Raw genomic sequence first — 19,356 nt, 5'->3', positions numbered from 1 at the left:
TTGTCTTTTTGTGTGTTTAAACTAAATCTATCATGCTGTACCAAATCTCTAATTTTAAAGCTTTGTGCCAGGGTAATAACCTACCTGTGGTGGAAGAATTACAAGCATTTAAAGTATGTACCAATTTCAACTTGGGATGTTTATAGGAGTTAACAGGTGTAGGTTGTTAGGGGACCAGTTACATTTTTTAAAATAGACGTTTTTATTAATTTTTCTTATAATCTTTGTGAGAACTGGGAGTAATTTATAGAGGAACTAAAGGTAGTAGTAATGACAGTAGCTAATATTTATTGCTTGTCACTTGATATTGACTTATTTGCAAGCATTTGTATTTCATACAGTTCTTGAAACCCAGTGACTTAAAGGCACTTTTGTTTCATTCAGTTTATAGTATAATAATGACCCTTTTTTTCCCATTAATTTTCAGGTCACCAAGAAAATAACAACTTCTGTTCTGTTAACATAAATATTGGTCCAGGTGATTGTGAATGGTTTGTCGTTCCTGAAGATTATTGGGGTGTTCTGAATGACTTCTGTGAAAAGTGGGTTTTTGAACTTTTAAAGTAATTTTGAAAAACATCTTTTATAAAGGACAAAAGCATGATGCTGAATTTCAATTTATAGTTTAGCAGAAATTTTATTTTAAATTATCCTATTTCAAATTGTTTATTTTATATTATTTGGAATAATATATGAAAGGCCATGAAACCAGAAGTAGTAATAGGCATGAATTCAGAAGACAAAGAGTGAATTATTTCTTATGTTAATTTTTTAAATTGTTACCTGAATCTACATTCATATGGCAAGTGTGCTTTAAGAGAAATTTAGCTTCCTGTAACTGAATTTAAAAATTGTAAGAATACTAAAATTAAGTGCTCTTTTACTTTGTTAAGGTGTATCTTTTTGAATCAGCTAAAATTTTCACTTGTCCAACAGTAAGCAAATCATCTGCTATTTTCAGAGTGGATAATGATACTACTATAATCATGTAAATTATTGGTATAACCATGTAGATTTTATATATATATATGTGTGTATACATATATATATACACATATATATATGTGTGTATATATATATGTATGTATACTTATAATGATAAAAAATTGGATGAAATTCTCATAATACACATCAGATTATTTTTAAATCAATGCACATTAATTTTTTAACATTTTGGAGGGTTTTATCAATATATTTTATTTAGTAAAAAGTACATCATAGTGGCTAAAAAAATAATATTCATTTACTGGCACTTTTTTTTTTTAAATTATCACTCAAGGATATGTTTAGAGAGAGGGGAATGTGGCGGGGGAGAGAGAGAGAAATCCTTGTGAGAGAGAAATGTCGATCAGTTGTCTTCCATATGGGCCCTGACCAGGGTTTAAACCCACTGCTTGGGTGTGTGCCCTGCCCAGGAACCAAATCCACAACCTTTTTTGGTGTATGGTTCCACACTCCAATCAGCTGAATTATGTGGCCAGGGCAAGATAGGATTACTTTTAAAATTTTGTTTTATGTATATGTTTTCCTCATGCTGAGGTGAAATTTAAAAGAATTTTTTAGGAAAATAATCTTATATCTGAATTTTATCAGAAAACTAGAAGCTTAAGCAAAGAAAAGAGAATTGAGTCTTCAAATTTAAAAAAATGTATATTGTAGTATTTGTTATACATTTAGTACACTGGTTCTTACTATATTGGGTGGGAACTATTTTCACACAGACAGGTGAATCAGGTCACAAATAGTTGAAAAAGTCAGGTGATGTCCCAGAAGTTTGAATTCAGAGTAATAAATAAATCAACTTAGAATGATTCACTTGTCTAAATTGTAAAAATGACACTTTTCATCTCAGCTTTTGCCTGTAGTGTTATATTCCATAAAGATAATTGCTTTCGATGTTTATAACTCCTATTTTAATTTTATGACTCTATGAAACATTTATCTTTCAATTTTTGTTCCCAACTTTAGAAAAAAAATGATCAATTGGACTTTGTTGGCTTTCCTTTCTTTAAATGGAAAGTTTTTTCCAACTTTATATTGGTAGTGTTTGGGTAAATAGAACTAGCTTGTACTGTCATTTTTTAAGAGGAAAGATAGAAATAAAGTAAAAACATCTTAAATCTTAAGAAAGGTACAGTTCTATCATGTGAATTTCCTCTCCTTGAGAATAGATAATTTGAAGTACCTAAAGTCTACATTATTAAATTCTTTTTAGAAAAAAATTATTAATGTCATTTCTTAATCTTGTGATGGAGAGTAGTAAATAATTAAAATTTAAAATAAAGCTTAATAATTTGTTCTGTTTGTGTTGGTGGTGCTGGTAGTGGGACCTTCTAGCAATTCCTGGGAGAAAGTAGAAAATAGAAAAGTGTGGATCCATTGATGAATGAAGGGAAGGTTCTTGTTATATCTACCACAGTGATTCTGATTAAGAAGTTTAATTGGCTTTATGTAGTCTTCAATCTCAATTTCCTTTTCAGGAATTTTAGATAATAAAGAGATTCTTCAGGAAGAAGAGATAAATCAGACTATTCTTTATTGAAAGCAAATTATAAACCAGGATAGCTAAGTATAATGTTGGACTGTAATTTTTGGATTTTGAGAAGTGTAAATGTAAGCATATTGTAAAGATCTTTGAATAAATCTCCCTGCTCTTGCCTGCTGTCAATTTTGTTTTAAAGCCCTCACTTTTGAAAAATATAGTTCTTATTGCAGTGCTGTTAAATTTTAATGAAGTATGCCCTGAAAGCTTTTTAATATTTTGAAATTATTTCCACATGTTTGATGAAACATTGAAAAATTTATTACCTTTATTTTTCAGAAATAATTTGAATTTCCTAATGAGTTCTTGGTGGCCCAACCTTGAAGATCTTTATGAAGCAAATGTTCCTGTATACAGGTTTATTCAAAGACCTGGTGATTTGGTCTGGATAAATGCGGGCACTGTGCATTGGGTTCAGGCCATTGGCTGGTGTAACAATATTGCTTGGAATGTTGGTCCACTTACAGGTATTTTAAACAATTCTTTAACAGATTTTACATGTTGAAGGGTTTTTCTAACGTAGATACTGTTTTTCTACTAGCAAATAGCTCACTAAAAATTGAAAGGTTGTGTCTGCTAGAAAAAATTGAAGAGTACAGAAAGTAAATTGAAGTTAAGAAATGGATAATCAAGAACAGATGTTCAAAATGTCTATTTTGTTTTTATAAAGGAAGGTTATTCTATGGACAAAACTGAAACAGAACTGTTATTTAGAATTTTTATTTCCTCTGGTATACCATATGCGCTGTCTTAAAACATCAAACTGTTAATATGGATAACTTAAAGAATCTGGCCTTTGGAGCTAAAAAGACCTTAATAATATCTTCTTGGTTCTACTTTTATTAAACCATGTAACTTCAGGAAAATGTTTAGAATTTTTCAGGGCCTCATTTATTGCTTTTTAAATCTGCAAAATGAGAATTGTAAAGTCAATAAGGCTTTGAAATAATGAAATGAGATGAAATATAAAAAGCGTGGCACAGAGGTGAACCTTAGTAAGTGCTCTTTACAGGATAATTTTTTAAAAACTATAATTATCATTTAAAAATCCTCTAATATTTTGAGTTTTCTAGAATCAGTATTAAAGTTATCACCTGAAAGGTGATAAATGATTATCTTTATATCTGTCATACTTTGGGTTACTTTATACCTTTGAAAAATTCTTTTTCTCCTAGCCTGCCAGTATAAATTGGCAGTAGAACGGTATGAATGGAACAAATTGCAAAGTGTGAAGTCAGTAGTACCCATGGTTCATCTTTCTTGGAATATGGCTCGAAATATCAAAGTCTCAAATCCAAAGCTTTTTGAAATGATTAAGTAAGTGCTTTTCAAAACTGCTATAGGGGTAAGGGGGTGGGTGTATAACTAATCAATTTTTCCCCCACACTGAAAAATGATAAAATAGTTGACAAATGCTAAAATAGTTCTGAAGTTTTGACCAGAAAATGTAATAAGACAATTCACATGTTAAAGATATTATCTTCCATAAATGAAAATATTTATGCATAAATTTATTTTCTTTCCAAATAGACTATATTTATTATGGTATAGAGAGGAATTAAGGTATACATGATTCTATACTAAATTCATACATCTATGCTTTCTATTAACCTCTGACCAAACTGATTTCCAATGACCTTGATTTTGTTTTTTGTTTGTTTGTTAATCCTCACCCAAGGATATCTTTTCCATCACTTTTCAGAGACAGTGGAGGGGAGGAGGAGTGGGGAGAGAAGAGAAACATATATAGGAGAGAAACATTATCTCCTACACTCAGGTGGTGAGCGAATCTGCATCCCAGAAATGCACCCTTAACGTTTGGTGCACAGGTTGCTGTCCTAATCACTGAGCACCATGGGGCAGGGCTGTTTTAATATTTGAAGTTTGCCTACACCAATTGAGAATGAGAATATAATACATATATTCCATAATAAAATTGTCACTTAGAATACTGATTTTACTGAAATGGTAGAATTTTTTGGCTGCTCTAATTAAATAATCCCTTTCTTAGTTTCCTGATGCACTCATTACAAATTTAAAGATTATCAGTTTGAATTATATGTATTCTAGTAGCTTCGCTTTTATTTGCCTAGTTTCTATTCCTTAATTTTTTTTAAGAATACAGTAGGTCCTTGAGTTACGTCAGAGATCTGTTCCTATGGCGTGTCGTAATGCGATTTTCACCGTAAGTCAGAACCCACCTACATAAGCACCTACGTCACTCACATGAAGCACATATACAGCAGTAATGAAGTGAAACAGTAAAAAAAAATTAAAAGAAAGATAACAATTCCTGACCTTTACTTGTGGTAAATAAATAATAAAAAACATAAAGCACATATGTACATATGTCAAAATGAGGGAACTCTTTTTTTTTAATAAATAAACTAGAGGCCTGGTGCATGAAATTCGTGCGGGGGCGGGGGGTGGTCTCCCTCAGCCCAGCCTGCCCCCTTTGTGGGAGGCAACCAGGTGGGCAATCAGGGGATGGCACCAGCCTCCATCCCCCCCGCTGCCACTGGTTGCCGCCCCCCCCTCCCCCCTCCAGCCCACTCCATCGCCGTCCCCTCCCTCTGCCTGCTGGCATGCACCTTGCCTGGCCTTGTACACCTGCTTGCCGCCGGTCCCGCACCCCACTGGTTGTTCCCGTATGGTCGATTGCATATTACACTTCTATTATATTCTCATTCTCAATTGGTGTAGGCAAACTTCAAATATTAAAACAGCCCTGGCCCTTGGTGCTCAGTGGTTAGGACAGCAATTTTTTTGTGCACCTGTATTATTATATAGGATTGCTTTAGTTGGAGGGAGGTTTATCCACCAAAATGAGCTCTAGAAGGAGTGGTTTTCAAGGTGTGGCCCTACATTTTAACAGGCAACCCAGATGAGTGTTTTGCATTCTATTATTTGAGCGGATCTCTTTTGAAGAGTGACACTTCAGTGAAGAGACATTGGCTTATTAAAATTATGCCTCTGGCATGACCACATTCAGTATCTGATTTTTATTATTAAAAATTGAGCACCCAATATCTCTTTATCAATCTATATAGGCTCATAATGTTTCCACATCTTGAAAGTCCCCATACTCACAGAGCATTGAGTAACTTTCATGCAGGAAAGCTAATTTAGGTGATAGGAATGTGTAGATAATATCATAGATTAGGAGAAAAGATGGTACATTAGCCTTACATAGTGGTGGCTGAAGTCAGAAAAACAAACATTGCAGCAAAGAAAGAGCACTAAGTCTGTCTTTTGCCCTAGTTGTTTGGCTGTTGCTGAACTAAGCAAGCTTCTTTTCACTGTTCCTTTACCTTGATACCTTCTCCCAGTTATTAGAATCACCCATTCAACCAAGTTGCCCAAACTGGAGAATCTGGGTTAATACCATTTGCTTTGTTTGCTTTCATCCCTGTGTAATCAGCCAAATAGTTCTGTCAGGTTTTCTCATAAATATGTCTCTGATCCACTGCCTCTGTCTAGTCCTAGTCCCCAACATCAGTCTCCCTTTTTCTTGGGCCCCAAAACACTGCAGCTGTCTAAATTGATCCTTCCCACAGCCACCAGAATGGTTAACCTAAAATGAAAGCAAGACCCAGGTGCTCCCATGCTTGACATTCTTTACTTTTCCTCCTCCTGTGTGGTCTGCCCTCTGCCTACTTCTCAGGCTGCCAGGGACCCAGGCCTGACTGCTGCCATGGGCAGCCGGGACCTGAGCCTGATTTCCGCCCCAGGAGCCCCCTGCTTCCCTGCCTGAGTCTGTTCCGGGGCTGTGGAACCTGCGCGGTGGCTCAGCCAGCCCCAAGCTCCCTGTGCCCCCCAGGCCTGTGTCCACTCTAGGGTTGCCCGAGCCAGCGCGGCAGCTCAGGCAGGCCTCCCTGTCTCTGTCCCTGTCCCTGTCCCTGTCTCTGTCTCTGTCTCTGTCTCTGTCTCTGTCTCTGTCTCTGTCTGTCTCGGCTCCAGGCCTCACCTGAGCGCACAGCCTCCTTTTGTGTCGTGATTGTTACGGCATCCCGGCCTAATTTGCATATTATCGCTTTTATATATATATGAGGTGGCAATGTAACCACAAAAACTTATGTCAAGTCCGAGGTAACCCGAGGACTGCCTGTAGTTTATTTTTGGCCCTAGCTGGTTTGGCTCAGTGGATAGAGCGTTGGCCTGTGGACTGAAGGGTCCCAGGCTATATTCTGGTCAAGGGCTCATGCCCTGGTTGTGGGCTCCATCCCCAGTAGGGGATGTGCAGGAGGCAGCCGATCAATGATTCTTTCTCATCATAGATGTTTTATCTCTCCCTCTCCTTTCCCCTCTGAAATCAATATAAACGTGTTTTTTTTAAAAGAGAATACTTCCTAAACCAGCAGTCAGAAATCCCTCTCACAATCCTTGACCGTTGGCTCCTAATCACTCACCTACCTGCCTGCCTGGTCATCCCTAACTGCCTCCCCCAATCCCGGGCCTGATTGCCCCTCACTGCTCTGCATGCTGGCCTGGTCGCCCCCAACTGCCCCCCACTGCTGGCCAGGTTGCCCCCTACTGGGGATCAAACCCCCAACCTGGGCATTTGTCCTTGACTAGAATCGAATTGGGGACTGCAGGACACAGGCCAACCAAAACTCTACCCACTGAGCGAAACCAACTGGGCTCACAAACTATTCTTATAGATGAGAAAAGATACTCCACTGTATAAAACAGAGACTCTGCCTTTGTGTGATGTAAATTCTAGTGAGCCAGATAGACAAACTCCCAGACACATAAACAAGTTACTGTTAAGTAATATGAGTGAAATAAAATAGGACAATACTTATTTTCTGGTTTGAGAGGTAGAGAATGCTGCTTTGTTAATGTGTCTTCTGAGATCATCTTTTCTATGCTTGCATCTAAGTAGTGAAAAGGAGACAACCTTAGAAGACCCAAGAGTAAAAACATTGGAGACCCCCAAAATAAGTGAAAGGCTTTGGTGTATTTACAGGACAGAATGACCAATGTGACTGTAGCAGAATGACAGAAGGGAATAAACAGATGGGGTGATTTCACATATATGTTCAGGTACCAAATTATAGATGGATTTATAGGCAATGGTAAGAACTTTGGATACTAATTCTGATTATTATAGACTTATTAAAGGATTTAAAGAAGGAAAGGGCTAGATTCTTTTTTATATTTTAAAAATACAAAGCTATTATTTAATAGCAAATGGATTGCAAGATGCAAGATTGGAACTAGAGAAAATGCAATTGCAACACTTTAATTTGCATTGAGATTGTAGCAAAGGAAGTAGTAAGAAGGATCACAGTGCAGCCCTGACTGATATGACTCAGTTGGTTGGAGTGTTGTCCTATGCACCAAAAGATCACTGTTTTGTTTTGTTTTTAATTTTTATTTTTTTATATTTTATTGATTTTTCACAGAGAGGAAGGAGAGAGATAGAGAGTTAGAAACATCGATGAGAGGGAAACATCGATCAGCTGCCTCCTGCACACCTCCTACTGGAGATGTGCCCACAACCAAGGTACATGCCCTTGACCGGAATCGAACCTGGGACCTTTCAGTCCACAGGCCGATGCTCTATCCACTGAGCCAGACCGGCTACGGCAAGATCACTGTTTCTATCCCCAGTTGAGTGTGGGAGGCAGGGGAGCCAATCAGTGTTTTTCTCTGTCCCTTTCCCTTCCTCACTTTCTAAAAAACAATTAAAAATAAATATGGGGGAGGGGTAGATTGGAGGAAGTCAATGGGGGGAAAGAAAGGGGAAATATGTAATACTTTGAACAATAAGAAATTATTTAAAAAAATATTTTTTAAAAAATAAAAGGTAAAAATTCTTTTTTAAAAAAGAAAGGTTCATAGAGCAGACTGTTGTGAAATTTAAGCCTTAGGGCTTATTCACAGATTGGATAGTGAGATAAGGAAAAATCAATCAAGAAAAGATGGCTATAATGCCTTGTTTTTACTTTTTTTGGTCAATTTAAAATATCTTTTAACTTCTGTCATTTTTTTCCTCTACACTACTCTCATCCTTAATATCCTTGTAGAACCTCTCCCAGTTTAGAAGGGCCCTCTCAATATTTGAAAATCAGTATTTGAAACCTGGTGGCTAAGACTTGCCTTCCATGAACTAGAATGTTCCCATTTTTTTCTGTGGTGACAATTTAAATTGCATTGTCTTTGTTCTGGCAGTTGTCTTTTTGTTGAATTTGAATATACAAATTTAGCTTGTCTTCTACTTAAAATACTGGAAATATTTTCCTTACACATTTTTTTTAAAAACCTGACTCTGTGTGTATATCTGTGGTACATTTCTCCTTGAGTTAACTTGGTTTTTGAATATATATATTTTTTAATTTTTACCTGAGGATAAGTTTTTGTTGACTTTTTTTAGAGAGATAGAGAGGAAAGGGGAAAGAGAGAGAAATGATAATGTGAGAGAGACAGTCAGACTGGTTCCTTCCTGCACACACCCCAACTGGGGCCAGGGATGAAGACTACAATTAAGGTACGACTGGGAATCAACCCAACCACCAGGAATGGAGCCGGCCCCTATTGGGGCGGGCTGGCTGGACTCCACCAGTGCACAAATTCGTGCACCGGGCCTCTAGTAGAACAATAAAATCAAAATTGATTAAAATTTAAATGTTGCCCTAACCAGTTTGGCTCAGTGGATAGAGCATCGGCCTGAGGACTGAAAGGTCCCAGGTTCGATTCTGGTCAGGGGCATGTACCTTGGTTGTGGGCACATCCCCAGTAGGAGGTGTGCAGGAGGCAGCTGATCGATGTTTCTCTCTCATTGATGTTTCTAACTCTCTATCCCTCTCCCTTCCTCTCTGTAAAAAATCAATAAAATATATTTAAAAAAAAAAATTTAAATGTTGACTCAAAACCATAAAACTCCTATAAGAAAACATGGGTGTAAAATCTCACACATGTCCTTTAGCAGTACTTTTTCTGAAATGCCTCATTGGGTGAGGACAACAAAAGGGAAAATAAATCTGAATAAAAGTTTTTGTACAGCAAAGGGAACAAACAAAATAAAAAGACAACCCACTGCCCTAGCCCTTTTGGCTCAGTGGTTAGAGTGTCAGCCTATGGACTAAAGGATCAAGGGGGAGTACTTCAGTTGCAGGCTCGATCCCCAGTCCCAGTTGGCGTGCAAGCGGGAGGCAACCAGTTAATATATGTCTCACATCACTGTTTCTCTTTCTCCCTTGCATTTTCTCTTTAAAAAAAAAAAAAATCAATGGAGCCAAACCAGTTTGGCTCAGTGGATAGAGCGTTGGCCTGCGGACTCAAGGGTCCCAGGTTCAATTCCGGTCAAGGGCATGTATCTTAGTTGCGGGCACATCGAGGTGTGCAGGAGGCAGCTGGTCGGTGTTTCTCTCTCATCGATGTTTCTCTCTATCCGTCTCTCTTCCTCTCTGTAAAAAATCAATAAAATATATTTTTTTAAAAAATCAGTGGAAAGAAAATATATCCTAGGGTGAATATTAACAACAGCAACAACAAAAATGACAACCATGTGAATGGGAGAATATATTTGCTAAAGGTATATCAGATAAGGAGTTAATATTCAAAATTTATATAAAATTTATAAAGATTATGTAAAGTGAAGTGGGTGAGAATAATAGAAAATGAAGAGAAGAAAGTATAGAGAAGATAGTGTCTTTACATTGTTATTCATACTTGTTTTAATAATTTTAATAAAATACATAATTTTAATAAGTTTGTATATCTTAAAATAAATTTATCCAGCTTCAAGACTTGGTTGGAGCTTCTTCCTGTGCACTGAACTGGTTCCAGGTTCAATTCCAGTCGGGGCACATAACCTGGGTTTTAGGTTTGATCTCTGGTTGGCACATATGGGATGCAACTGATCAGTGTTTCTCTCTCTCTCTTTCTCTCTCTCTCTCTCTCTCTCTCTCTCTTTCTTTCATTTCTTTCTCTCTCTCTCTCTCTCTCTCTCTCTCTCTCTCTCTCTCATTTCTCTCTCTCTCTTTCTCTCAATAAAAGCATATTCTCTGGTGAGGATTAAAACTAATAATTTTATCCTAGACATATTTATACGGTTTTGGTTTTTTGAAAAATAGTTAAACTTGACAAGTAAAAATAGCATAGAAATATAAATTAAAAGAAGTTAATTCCTTTATTAGTGATTATATTATGAAGTTTATTTAGTAATGAAATATGTTAGTAACAATACGATGTATCAAAAAGCTCCAAGTTTTTTTTAAAAAGGCTCCAAGTTATAATGGGTCTGCTTACCTGAGATAATACTGGCCATAAACATTGTCATTTTTGTTAAACCACTTTCATGCTTTTTAGGATAACTTTAGAGCTGGTATGTGCCTTATAAATCAGCCTAGTGTAACTGCCTTCAAAGGAGAACTGCATGAGAGATTTATATATTCATGGAAACTTCAGCAGATGATTCTGAGCAATGAGAACAAATTACAGAAAATGAACACTTTGTGAAATTCACTATATTGTTGGCATCAGAATTACTAATGTAAAGAACGTATAAATTAGCCCTGGCTGGTTTGGCTCAGTGGATAGAGCATTGACCTGCGGACTGAGGTCCCAGGTTCGATTCTGGTCAAGGGCATGTACTTTGGTTGCGGGCACATCCCCAGTGGGGAGTGTGCAGGAGGCAGCTGATTGACGTTTCTAACTCTCTATCCCTCTCCCTTCCTCTCTGTAAAAAATCAATAAAGTATATTAAAAAAAAAAAGAAAGCATAAATTATAGAAAGTTTATGGTAATATAAATGAATTCCATTATACTACCTTCAAATTAAAATTGAACCAATAATCTTTTTCCTTTGGTACTCTACTTAATTTCATGTCCTCAAATAACTTAAATCCATAAATAATTTCCTGGTTTGGTCTCAGAGTATTACAATTAATTATGTATGTGATATTGTTTGTGAGTGTCTCACTGGAAACATGTGCTTTCTTACCTTACTATAGTAAAAACAGTTTCAAACTGGAATTCAGACTATATTTCAAAGATAAAGAGGTTCAACCTTAGAATAAATAGTTCTTTCAGTTGTCCAGATCAGAGCAAAAATTGAGCAAAGCTTTAAATAAGTGTCAAGGTTTTGTAGACTAAGATTATTATATTTTTATATTCAGATATCAATTTTCAACTTAGTCCTTTAATATTATCATTATTAGGCCGTTATATATCAAAAATTGAGAAGGAAATTTTGATATCAATATACCATAGAACCAAGATTCTAAAAATTATTTCTTGTTGGTACATCATGTATGCTAAGAATCTTCAGCACTCACTTGTCTTGAAAATTTTTCTCCACAATAGGTATTGTCTTCTTAAAGTACTAAAGCAATGTCAGACATTGAGGGAAGCTCTTATTACAGCAGGAAAAGAGGTTATATGGCATGGAAGGACAAATGATGAGCCAGCCCATTACTGTAGCATTTGTGAGGTAAACATTCTTATTGACAGTTGTTTTATTGTGAATTCACTAGTTGGTTTTTATAAAATTATAAATTTACCTATACTTTTATGTAATGCATTTTATTGAAATTGACTATTATTTGATTGTATAATCATTTCATTATGTATTAACTTAGCAGTATTTCCTACAGAAGCATTCATGTAGTAGTACTTCCTTGCTAGGTGATAATCATCTCTGATTTTCAACTAAGAATAATCCTTTATAATAAAAGGCTAATATGCAAATTTCCTCCTTGACCAGGAGTTCAACCAGGGAGCAGGGCCGGCCGGCCAATCACCCATGACTCCTCCCCCTGGCCAGACCCCACCTGTGCACAAATTTGTGCATCGGGCCTCTAGTCCATAATAAGTATACCAGTGCCAACAAATTAGATCTGTTTCACTATAAATTCAAACAAATCAGCATTAAATTATTTATATGTATGTTGATTTTTCTCTTGTGACAATGGCTTGCAAGAAGTACAGTAATAAAGATGTGGTACCTCCCATGGAGGAGCTTACAGTTTATTTGGAGAAGACATATTATAAACAACTAATCGTAATGCCCATAAGACTCTTGATAGAAAACTGTCATAGAAAATTTGAGGAGAAAATCTTTTTCTAATATTGGCATAAGATGACTGTGGACTTGTTTAACATTTGAGTTTCTCCTTGAAGAATGAGTTTATTTCAACAGGCATTAAGTAGCTAGAATTGGAGGTTTATACATCATTAGGCTTTAGGAACAGAATAGTGATGGGGAAATTAATAGTGCTTGTAATAAAGTCTGATACTGCAATGTGCCTAGAAAATTGTACTGCAAGGTTTTAGAAGAAGTCTTTAAGTGGAGGCTGTATGTAGCCAACAAAAGCATCTTAAATTCATTTTAAGGAATTTGGTTTTTATCTCAGGATATTGATGCCATTAACATTTTTTGACCAAAGCACTAAGTCAAAATATGTTTGAGGGAGTGGTGATTCATGATTGGAAAGGACGGAGGTAGAAAGAAAGCTCATTTTGGAGGCTATTGAAGTAGTCTTATATTCCTTACACTACATAATGTTAGGAATATAAAAGAAAAGAACTTTATAAGTGTTTAGAAAATAAAATCCACAGGTTTATGATGAGATAGTGAAGTTGAAAAATCCGTACTTACCAAGTTGAAAAATCAGAAAACTTTCAACTGGGTCACTAAGCTATTTTACTTCCTATGAATAAGAAACCTTATGAACTCTGGAATTTTAGCAGAGCTATTCAAGGATGATTTAAGATAATGAATTTTTATTACTGACAAAATCAAGCCGAAGTCTGAGAACCACCTGACTAGAAAATCAGTTTTACACTAAACTTTTAAATTGTATACTTCTGAGATAAATTCATGAAATCCATTGGTTTCATTTAATGTATATCCTTACCAACATGTATTATAAGATTAAACAGATTATGTTTAGGTGTTATACTTCAGGTAAATATGTATCTTTTTGGTATTTTAAAATAAATGATATACAGTATCTGTCAACCATTATTCAGGCTGAGCCTTTGCAACTCATTCTTTTTGTATGAGATTCTTTAATGTTTTTTGTATGTTAATGCTCATAATACTCTCTGTACTATTTTCTTTAGTATGAGTCTTAGAACTGAACATTTGTTGTTTATATTCATTCAAGTGTTTTTCTTTTCTTGTTTTTGTTTGTTTTGGGGGTTTTTTTGTAAATATATTTTTATTGATTTTTTACAGAGAGGAAGGGAGAGAGATAGAGAGCTAGAAACATCGATGAGAGAGAAATATCAATCAGCTGCCTCCAGCACATCTCCTACTGGGGATGTGCCCGCAACCCAGGTACATGCCCTTGACCGGAATCGAACCTGGGACCTTTCAGTCCGCAGGCCGACGCTCTGTCCACTGAGCCAAACCGGTTTCGGCATGTTTTGTTTTGTTTTTAAGCACAATGATAAGCACTAGAGAGGGCAAAAATGAATAATATATAGTCGCTACCTATGTGGAGCTTCGTATGGGAGGGAGACATATCCAAACACTGTGAATACTATTAAAGAAGTTAAAAGAAAAAATAATGACTTGATTATTTGTGTATTATATTTGAGGAAAATAAAAATAAAAATAGACTGACTTTTATCAAACTTAAAATTAATCTAGAATTAAACTAGTAGATGTAATGAGTATTTAATTCCCTTAGGTTAGTATTTAAATATGTAACATTAACTTCATTTTGCATGTGCTACAAAATAAACCTGGTGTTAAAACAAACAACCATGGATTTTTAAGTAATTGCATTCAGTGAAAAATCACTATCCAGAGTTTTACATAAAGTAGAATTTCATAGTTACATAAAAGTGGTGCAATAAATTTAATAATCTCTATTCATTTTTTTTTTCTCTTGTATAAAATAGGTGGAAGTTTTTGATCTGCTTTTTGTTACTAATGAAAGCAATTCTCAAAAGACCTACATAGTACATTGCCAGGACTGTGCACGAAAAACAAGCAGAAACCTGGACAATTTTGTGGTGCTAGAACAGTACAAAATGGAGGACCTGATGCAAATCTATGACCAATTTACATTAGTAAGTGAAATCAACATGTGAGTACATAGCTAGGTTGTGAGGAGCAGTGACGGTAATTAGGAAGATATTTAAGTTTTCCCATTTCATAAAGAGAAAATATTTCTATGTTCTCAAACTTATAAGCAGTTTATATGTAATAAATTGATATGTATTACTATTTCTTCTTAGGCCTAAATAGTATGAAAAAAATAAACTTTAAATTTGTGAATACTTTTTTTAACAATTTTTTTTTTTAACTTCAGAGATAGAAACATCAATAATGAGAGAGAATCATCAATAGGCTGTCTCCTGTGCCATGACCAGGAATCAAATTATGACATCTTGGCTCAAGCACTGAGCCAAATTGGCTGAGCATTTTTTCTGAACTTTTAAATTATTATCATCGTCTTTATGCTCTTTGATTTAAATAATTAAACCAAAATAGATAACGGTAGGAATGATCCAAAAAGAAATCAGTATTTTTAAAACTATATTTGTGCTTTTAGCATTAATTGTATTTAGTTAAAACTTAGTCTTTGCTGTTAAGTAGTAAACTTATAGGAATGTTTGATGATGGCTCATGTCTAGGTATGATATATGAGACTCATTAAATTTAACTATATTGTGAATTCCACAATTTTTTATTTCAAGGACAAGTTGCTTGGAATAGCATTTAGTACTTCTGGCTTTGAATAATAGCTTTATGAATGCAAACAGTAGTTATTCATGAGTTGTTAATATTGATCCAGTTCCATTGCTTTTGCTTCTAAATTTTGAAATTATATTTCTGGTATTTTTTACTGGATGGCTCTCAGCATTGCTTCATAAAGAAAAAAATTTATGACATGCATGTCATATATAAGCCAGTTACTTACTAGTGAGATTTTAATTGAATTTTTAAAATTATTTTTCCATAAGACTCTGAGCATCTAAAAAATTTGTGATTTTAATGTTTCATAAGAATTTCAAACAAAGTGATGAAATATAAGAAAATGGGGGGGGGGGGTAGTGATTAAGGAAACTTGGGGAACTAGTCATAATAGACTAGTCATAATAGGAGCATGTCACGTAGCAAGTTCCTGAACTTTGGACATCAGTGTTTGTTTCTAACTCACTTTATAAGTAGGTGGTATATTGCTTATAGCCATGAGCTAGAGAATACTGGTAAGAATTAATATACCAACTAACATACCTTATTTTTAATTTTAGGTTCCTTCAGTATCATCCTCCACTTCTTGATATTGCCCCATGATATTAAATGATGCCTTTTCTGCTCTTCAGGAGAGTTTGCACCAGTGATGTTTCATGAGACTGCTAACTAAAAGCTATTTCTATGCAACCTTCCAAATATAGAGTGTCAATCAACTTGGCATGAGAGCACTGCCTATACTCTCAGCAGATCCTGTTGTACTTAATAATAAACATGTTTCATGGTATCTGACAAAACTGGCAATTTTCAACACCCTAATGACTTGACACCTTTTTTTGTTTCTCTATTTCTGGATTAAAAAATTTATTTTTATTTATATTTTACCCTTTTAAGAATTTTTCTGAGGGGCAGAAACAGTTCTAGGTTGTCATTTGTTTGGTTAAGATACCAAATTTATATCTTTGATCAACTTTTTATTAATGTAAAAATTAGATGAGAATGTTTCTCTACTGCTTTAGTGTATTGATTGGAGGCCAATCACCAGGATGATTATACTTTTGGCTCCAAATTATTTTTTTTTTAATTTAATAGCATAATAGGACACAAAGGTAATGGCTTGCACATAGAATAAGAATAAACTTCAGATTTGTGATTTCTCTTTTTAATTTCATACAGATTCATACTATTTATGAATATATATTTATTGCTTGAAAATACTTGTGAATGGAATGTTGTTGTTTTTTTATATTTACCTGCCATTAAATATTAAGGAGTTCTGTCATTTTACACACAACTCCTTTTACATTTTCTATGTATAAATAAAACTATTTAGCATTGTACATAAATGTCTATTAAAATTGTTTAATGTTTAAAGTGTTTTGCACTCTTGAGTTTTAGAAAGTCTTCTGTAAAGATCAAGTTTGTGTTTATTTTCAAATCTGATTACATATATTTTATGTATACATATAAAGACACATGTATAACAAAATATATATTGTATAAACATAAAGCTTTTAAATTTTCACATCTCTGGTAGTTTTTGAGGTGCCTCTTATAAAGTATCACTTACAAAGGTATGTTTACTTTTAAAGTACATCTTTCAGTCTGGTTTAAGTTGCAATTATTGCAGTGATAGCCAGTAAATAATTACTGGCAAAATGTATAGTAGAAAACGTAGTGACTTGAGGGAACATTATGTAGATTTCATAAATTTTGTTTATTCTGTGTTTATTATGAAAAAGAAATTTAGAATGATAGCCTTCATTTGAGGGAACAAATGTATTAAGTAATTACTTTGTTTTTTAAAATTAGATGACTGCAATTTCATGCTTTATTTTTTTGTATAACATGTAGGGGAAGGAGGAATTACTCAAATTTTGTATCACAAATTCAGTAAATATTAACAAATTGTATGAAGACTTATTTCATATGAACAAATTACTTTAACCATAGTATCTCTCATTTTGTAACAGCTCTGCTTCCTGAGGTATTTGGCCTATATTTTTGGTAGAGTTCTATAAATTAACTTGTGCAAGTGTTTAAAAGAATTTATAATTCTATCTAGTGAAGTGGCTTGAGGATTTCACATAAAATGAATTATCCTTTTCAATTTTGGAGTATTTTGGCTTCCTAGAAAACATTTGAAGAAAAAAACTTGCATATACTTTATTAAATTAGATAATAACTTTTTAAAAACTTAAATCTCAACAGTAATTTTTATGTATAATAATTTAGAAGGAAATATTTGCAGATCTATTTTATTTTTAACGTTTTTTGTTGATTTCAGAAAGGAAGGGAGAGGGAGAGAAAGATAGAAATGATAAGAGGGAATCATTGATCAGCTGCCTCCTGCATGGCACCTAGTGGAGATCAAGCCTGGAACTCGGGCATGTGCCCTGACCTGCAATCAAACCGTGACCTGGTTCATGGGTTATTGCTCAACCACTCAGCAACACCAGCTGGAACAGTATTTCAGACTATAAATACAATAGTGGTTCCACAGCTTTGTTTAGTATCTGCTAAAACAAGTGTGGAAAAGGTGTGACATTTACTTGGTATCTCTCATACACAAAAGGATTTACCACCAAATATGGGGAAATTGTGTAAGTATACCATATAAGAGTATTTCTAGGGTTTGTGTTAGAGGACTGGATTAAGACATTTACTGTTCACATCTCACATATGGGAGGTAACTAATTGTGACTTTGGAAAAGTAATGGGTTTTATTTTATTATTTAGGAAGAGACCCCAATCCACAATTTACATTTTAATGGGATGAAAATTTCTATTGTAGAGTAACATCAGAGTTTTCATAATTTCACAGCACATTACATTAATGTTTTGATGATGCTGGTGTACAGTGTTTATAGTATACTGTCATTTTCTAGGCCTTCCAATTCTTTCACCACTTACTCCCTGACTCACCCAGTCCTTTAAGAACCTAAACAGGTGTATAATTTTTTTTTTACCATTTGTTCCTTATTTTTACTAGTAAGCTGGGAAAATTCTTGGGCCAGTGGAATGAGAAAACTGAGACAAGATTATTAAACAAAGCCAAACAATTTGAATTTATAGCCAGCTACTGAATTGCAAGGCCTGATGTTCCCTAACCCAGGATACTTGAGAGCTAATGGTTTATACCTCCTCTCCCAAACAGAGAGCAGACATCCAAGTAATGCCATTTGTGCCAGTCAAGTCCAGGGATGAATGAATTCAGGGGAATGAATAATAAAATAATAAAATAAAAGTAAAAAATCCCTAACTCCTGTTTATGTTCATTTTGATGCATCAGGTTATTAAAAATGCACCTGTAAAGTATCTGCTGAAATGTCCCCTAGAATTGCCACTAGAAGAAGCAAAATAAAAACTCTTAAACAGAAACCCAGTGTGGGCTCTAAAGCATACCTATGCCACTTTTCCTGGCATGAAGTTTAGTTCCTCCTAAACTCTTAAGGGCCCCCACAAGACTTGGAAGCAGGGAAACAGTGGACAGCTCATCCAGGGCTTCCTGCCTGCTCTTGTCTCCAAAGACCCTTTTCTCTGACTTCTCAATGAGCTAAAAGCAGCCCTGCTTTGGCTCACTTGTGTCTCATAACATTCCTAGACACTCAAAGCAGACTACCACCTATGCCCTCCTGTTGCTTCTAACCTGAATCCTTCATTTGTTTCACTGCTCCAACTTTAATAAATGTACTCTCAAATCACCTGGACTCATAATGTGAAATCTTTCCGTCAGAAACCATACTGCAGGCCAATCCCAGCCTGTCCCTGTCTGGTAACATAAGTACACTCTGGTGTTCACGCAACAATAAAATTAACACATTTTCAGAACTTGGCTGGACTGAGTGCTGCACTGATCTCTTAACTGCTAATATTTTTGTGATTCTCTTTTAAAAACTATTTAAATATTACTAATAAAAGTGGACAAACTTTTTCCAAACAAATTAACCACCATAGAACAAAGATTATAAAGTACTAGCATGACATCTGATTTTTTTCTTAACCACTTTTATTTTGTGTTACTTATAACATCTATTGTCTCATTTCTATTTGAAGTGATAATTGCCAAGATTAACATAAATTGAGTTTACTGTATTTACCTGGTCATGAAAATGACTTGTGTTCCTTTATTAGTAATACATATTTGAGTTATATG

General features: G+C 34.9%; 1 protein-coding gene across 1 annotated transcript in view; it reads left to right on the top strand.

Moving 5' to 3' along the window:
- LOC308512202 (lysine-specific demethylase 6A-like) overlaps positions 1–16,936 on the top strand; it is a 293,519-nt gene extending 276,583 nt beyond the window's left edge. Inside the window, exons 24-29 of the mRNA XM_081081999.1 lie at positions 428–542; positions 2,822–3,009; positions 3,718–3,859; positions 11,855–11,981; positions 14,402–14,572; positions 15,761–16,936. Of these exons, the coding sequence (XP_080938125.1) occupies positions 428–542; positions 2,822–3,009; positions 3,718–3,859; positions 11,855–11,981; positions 14,402–14,572; positions 15,761–15,790 (773 nt within the window). The 3' untranslated portion in view covers positions 15,791–16,936. The remainder of the gene's footprint in view (positions 1–427; positions 543–2,821; positions 3,010–3,717; positions 3,860–11,854; positions 11,982–14,401; positions 14,573–15,760) is intronic.
- Positions 16,937–19,356: the final 2,420 nt, after the last annotated feature.

Source organism: Myotis nattereri, assembly GCF_964212035.1.
Source record: "Myotis nattereri genome assembly, chromosome: Y".
In the NCBI taxonomy this organism is placed as follows: Eukaryota; Metazoa; Chordata; class Mammalia; order Chiroptera; family Vespertilionidae; genus Myotis; species Myotis nattereri.
Note: the sequence above shows the minus strand (reverse complement) of the source record. Positions and strands in the feature narration are given on the sequence as shown.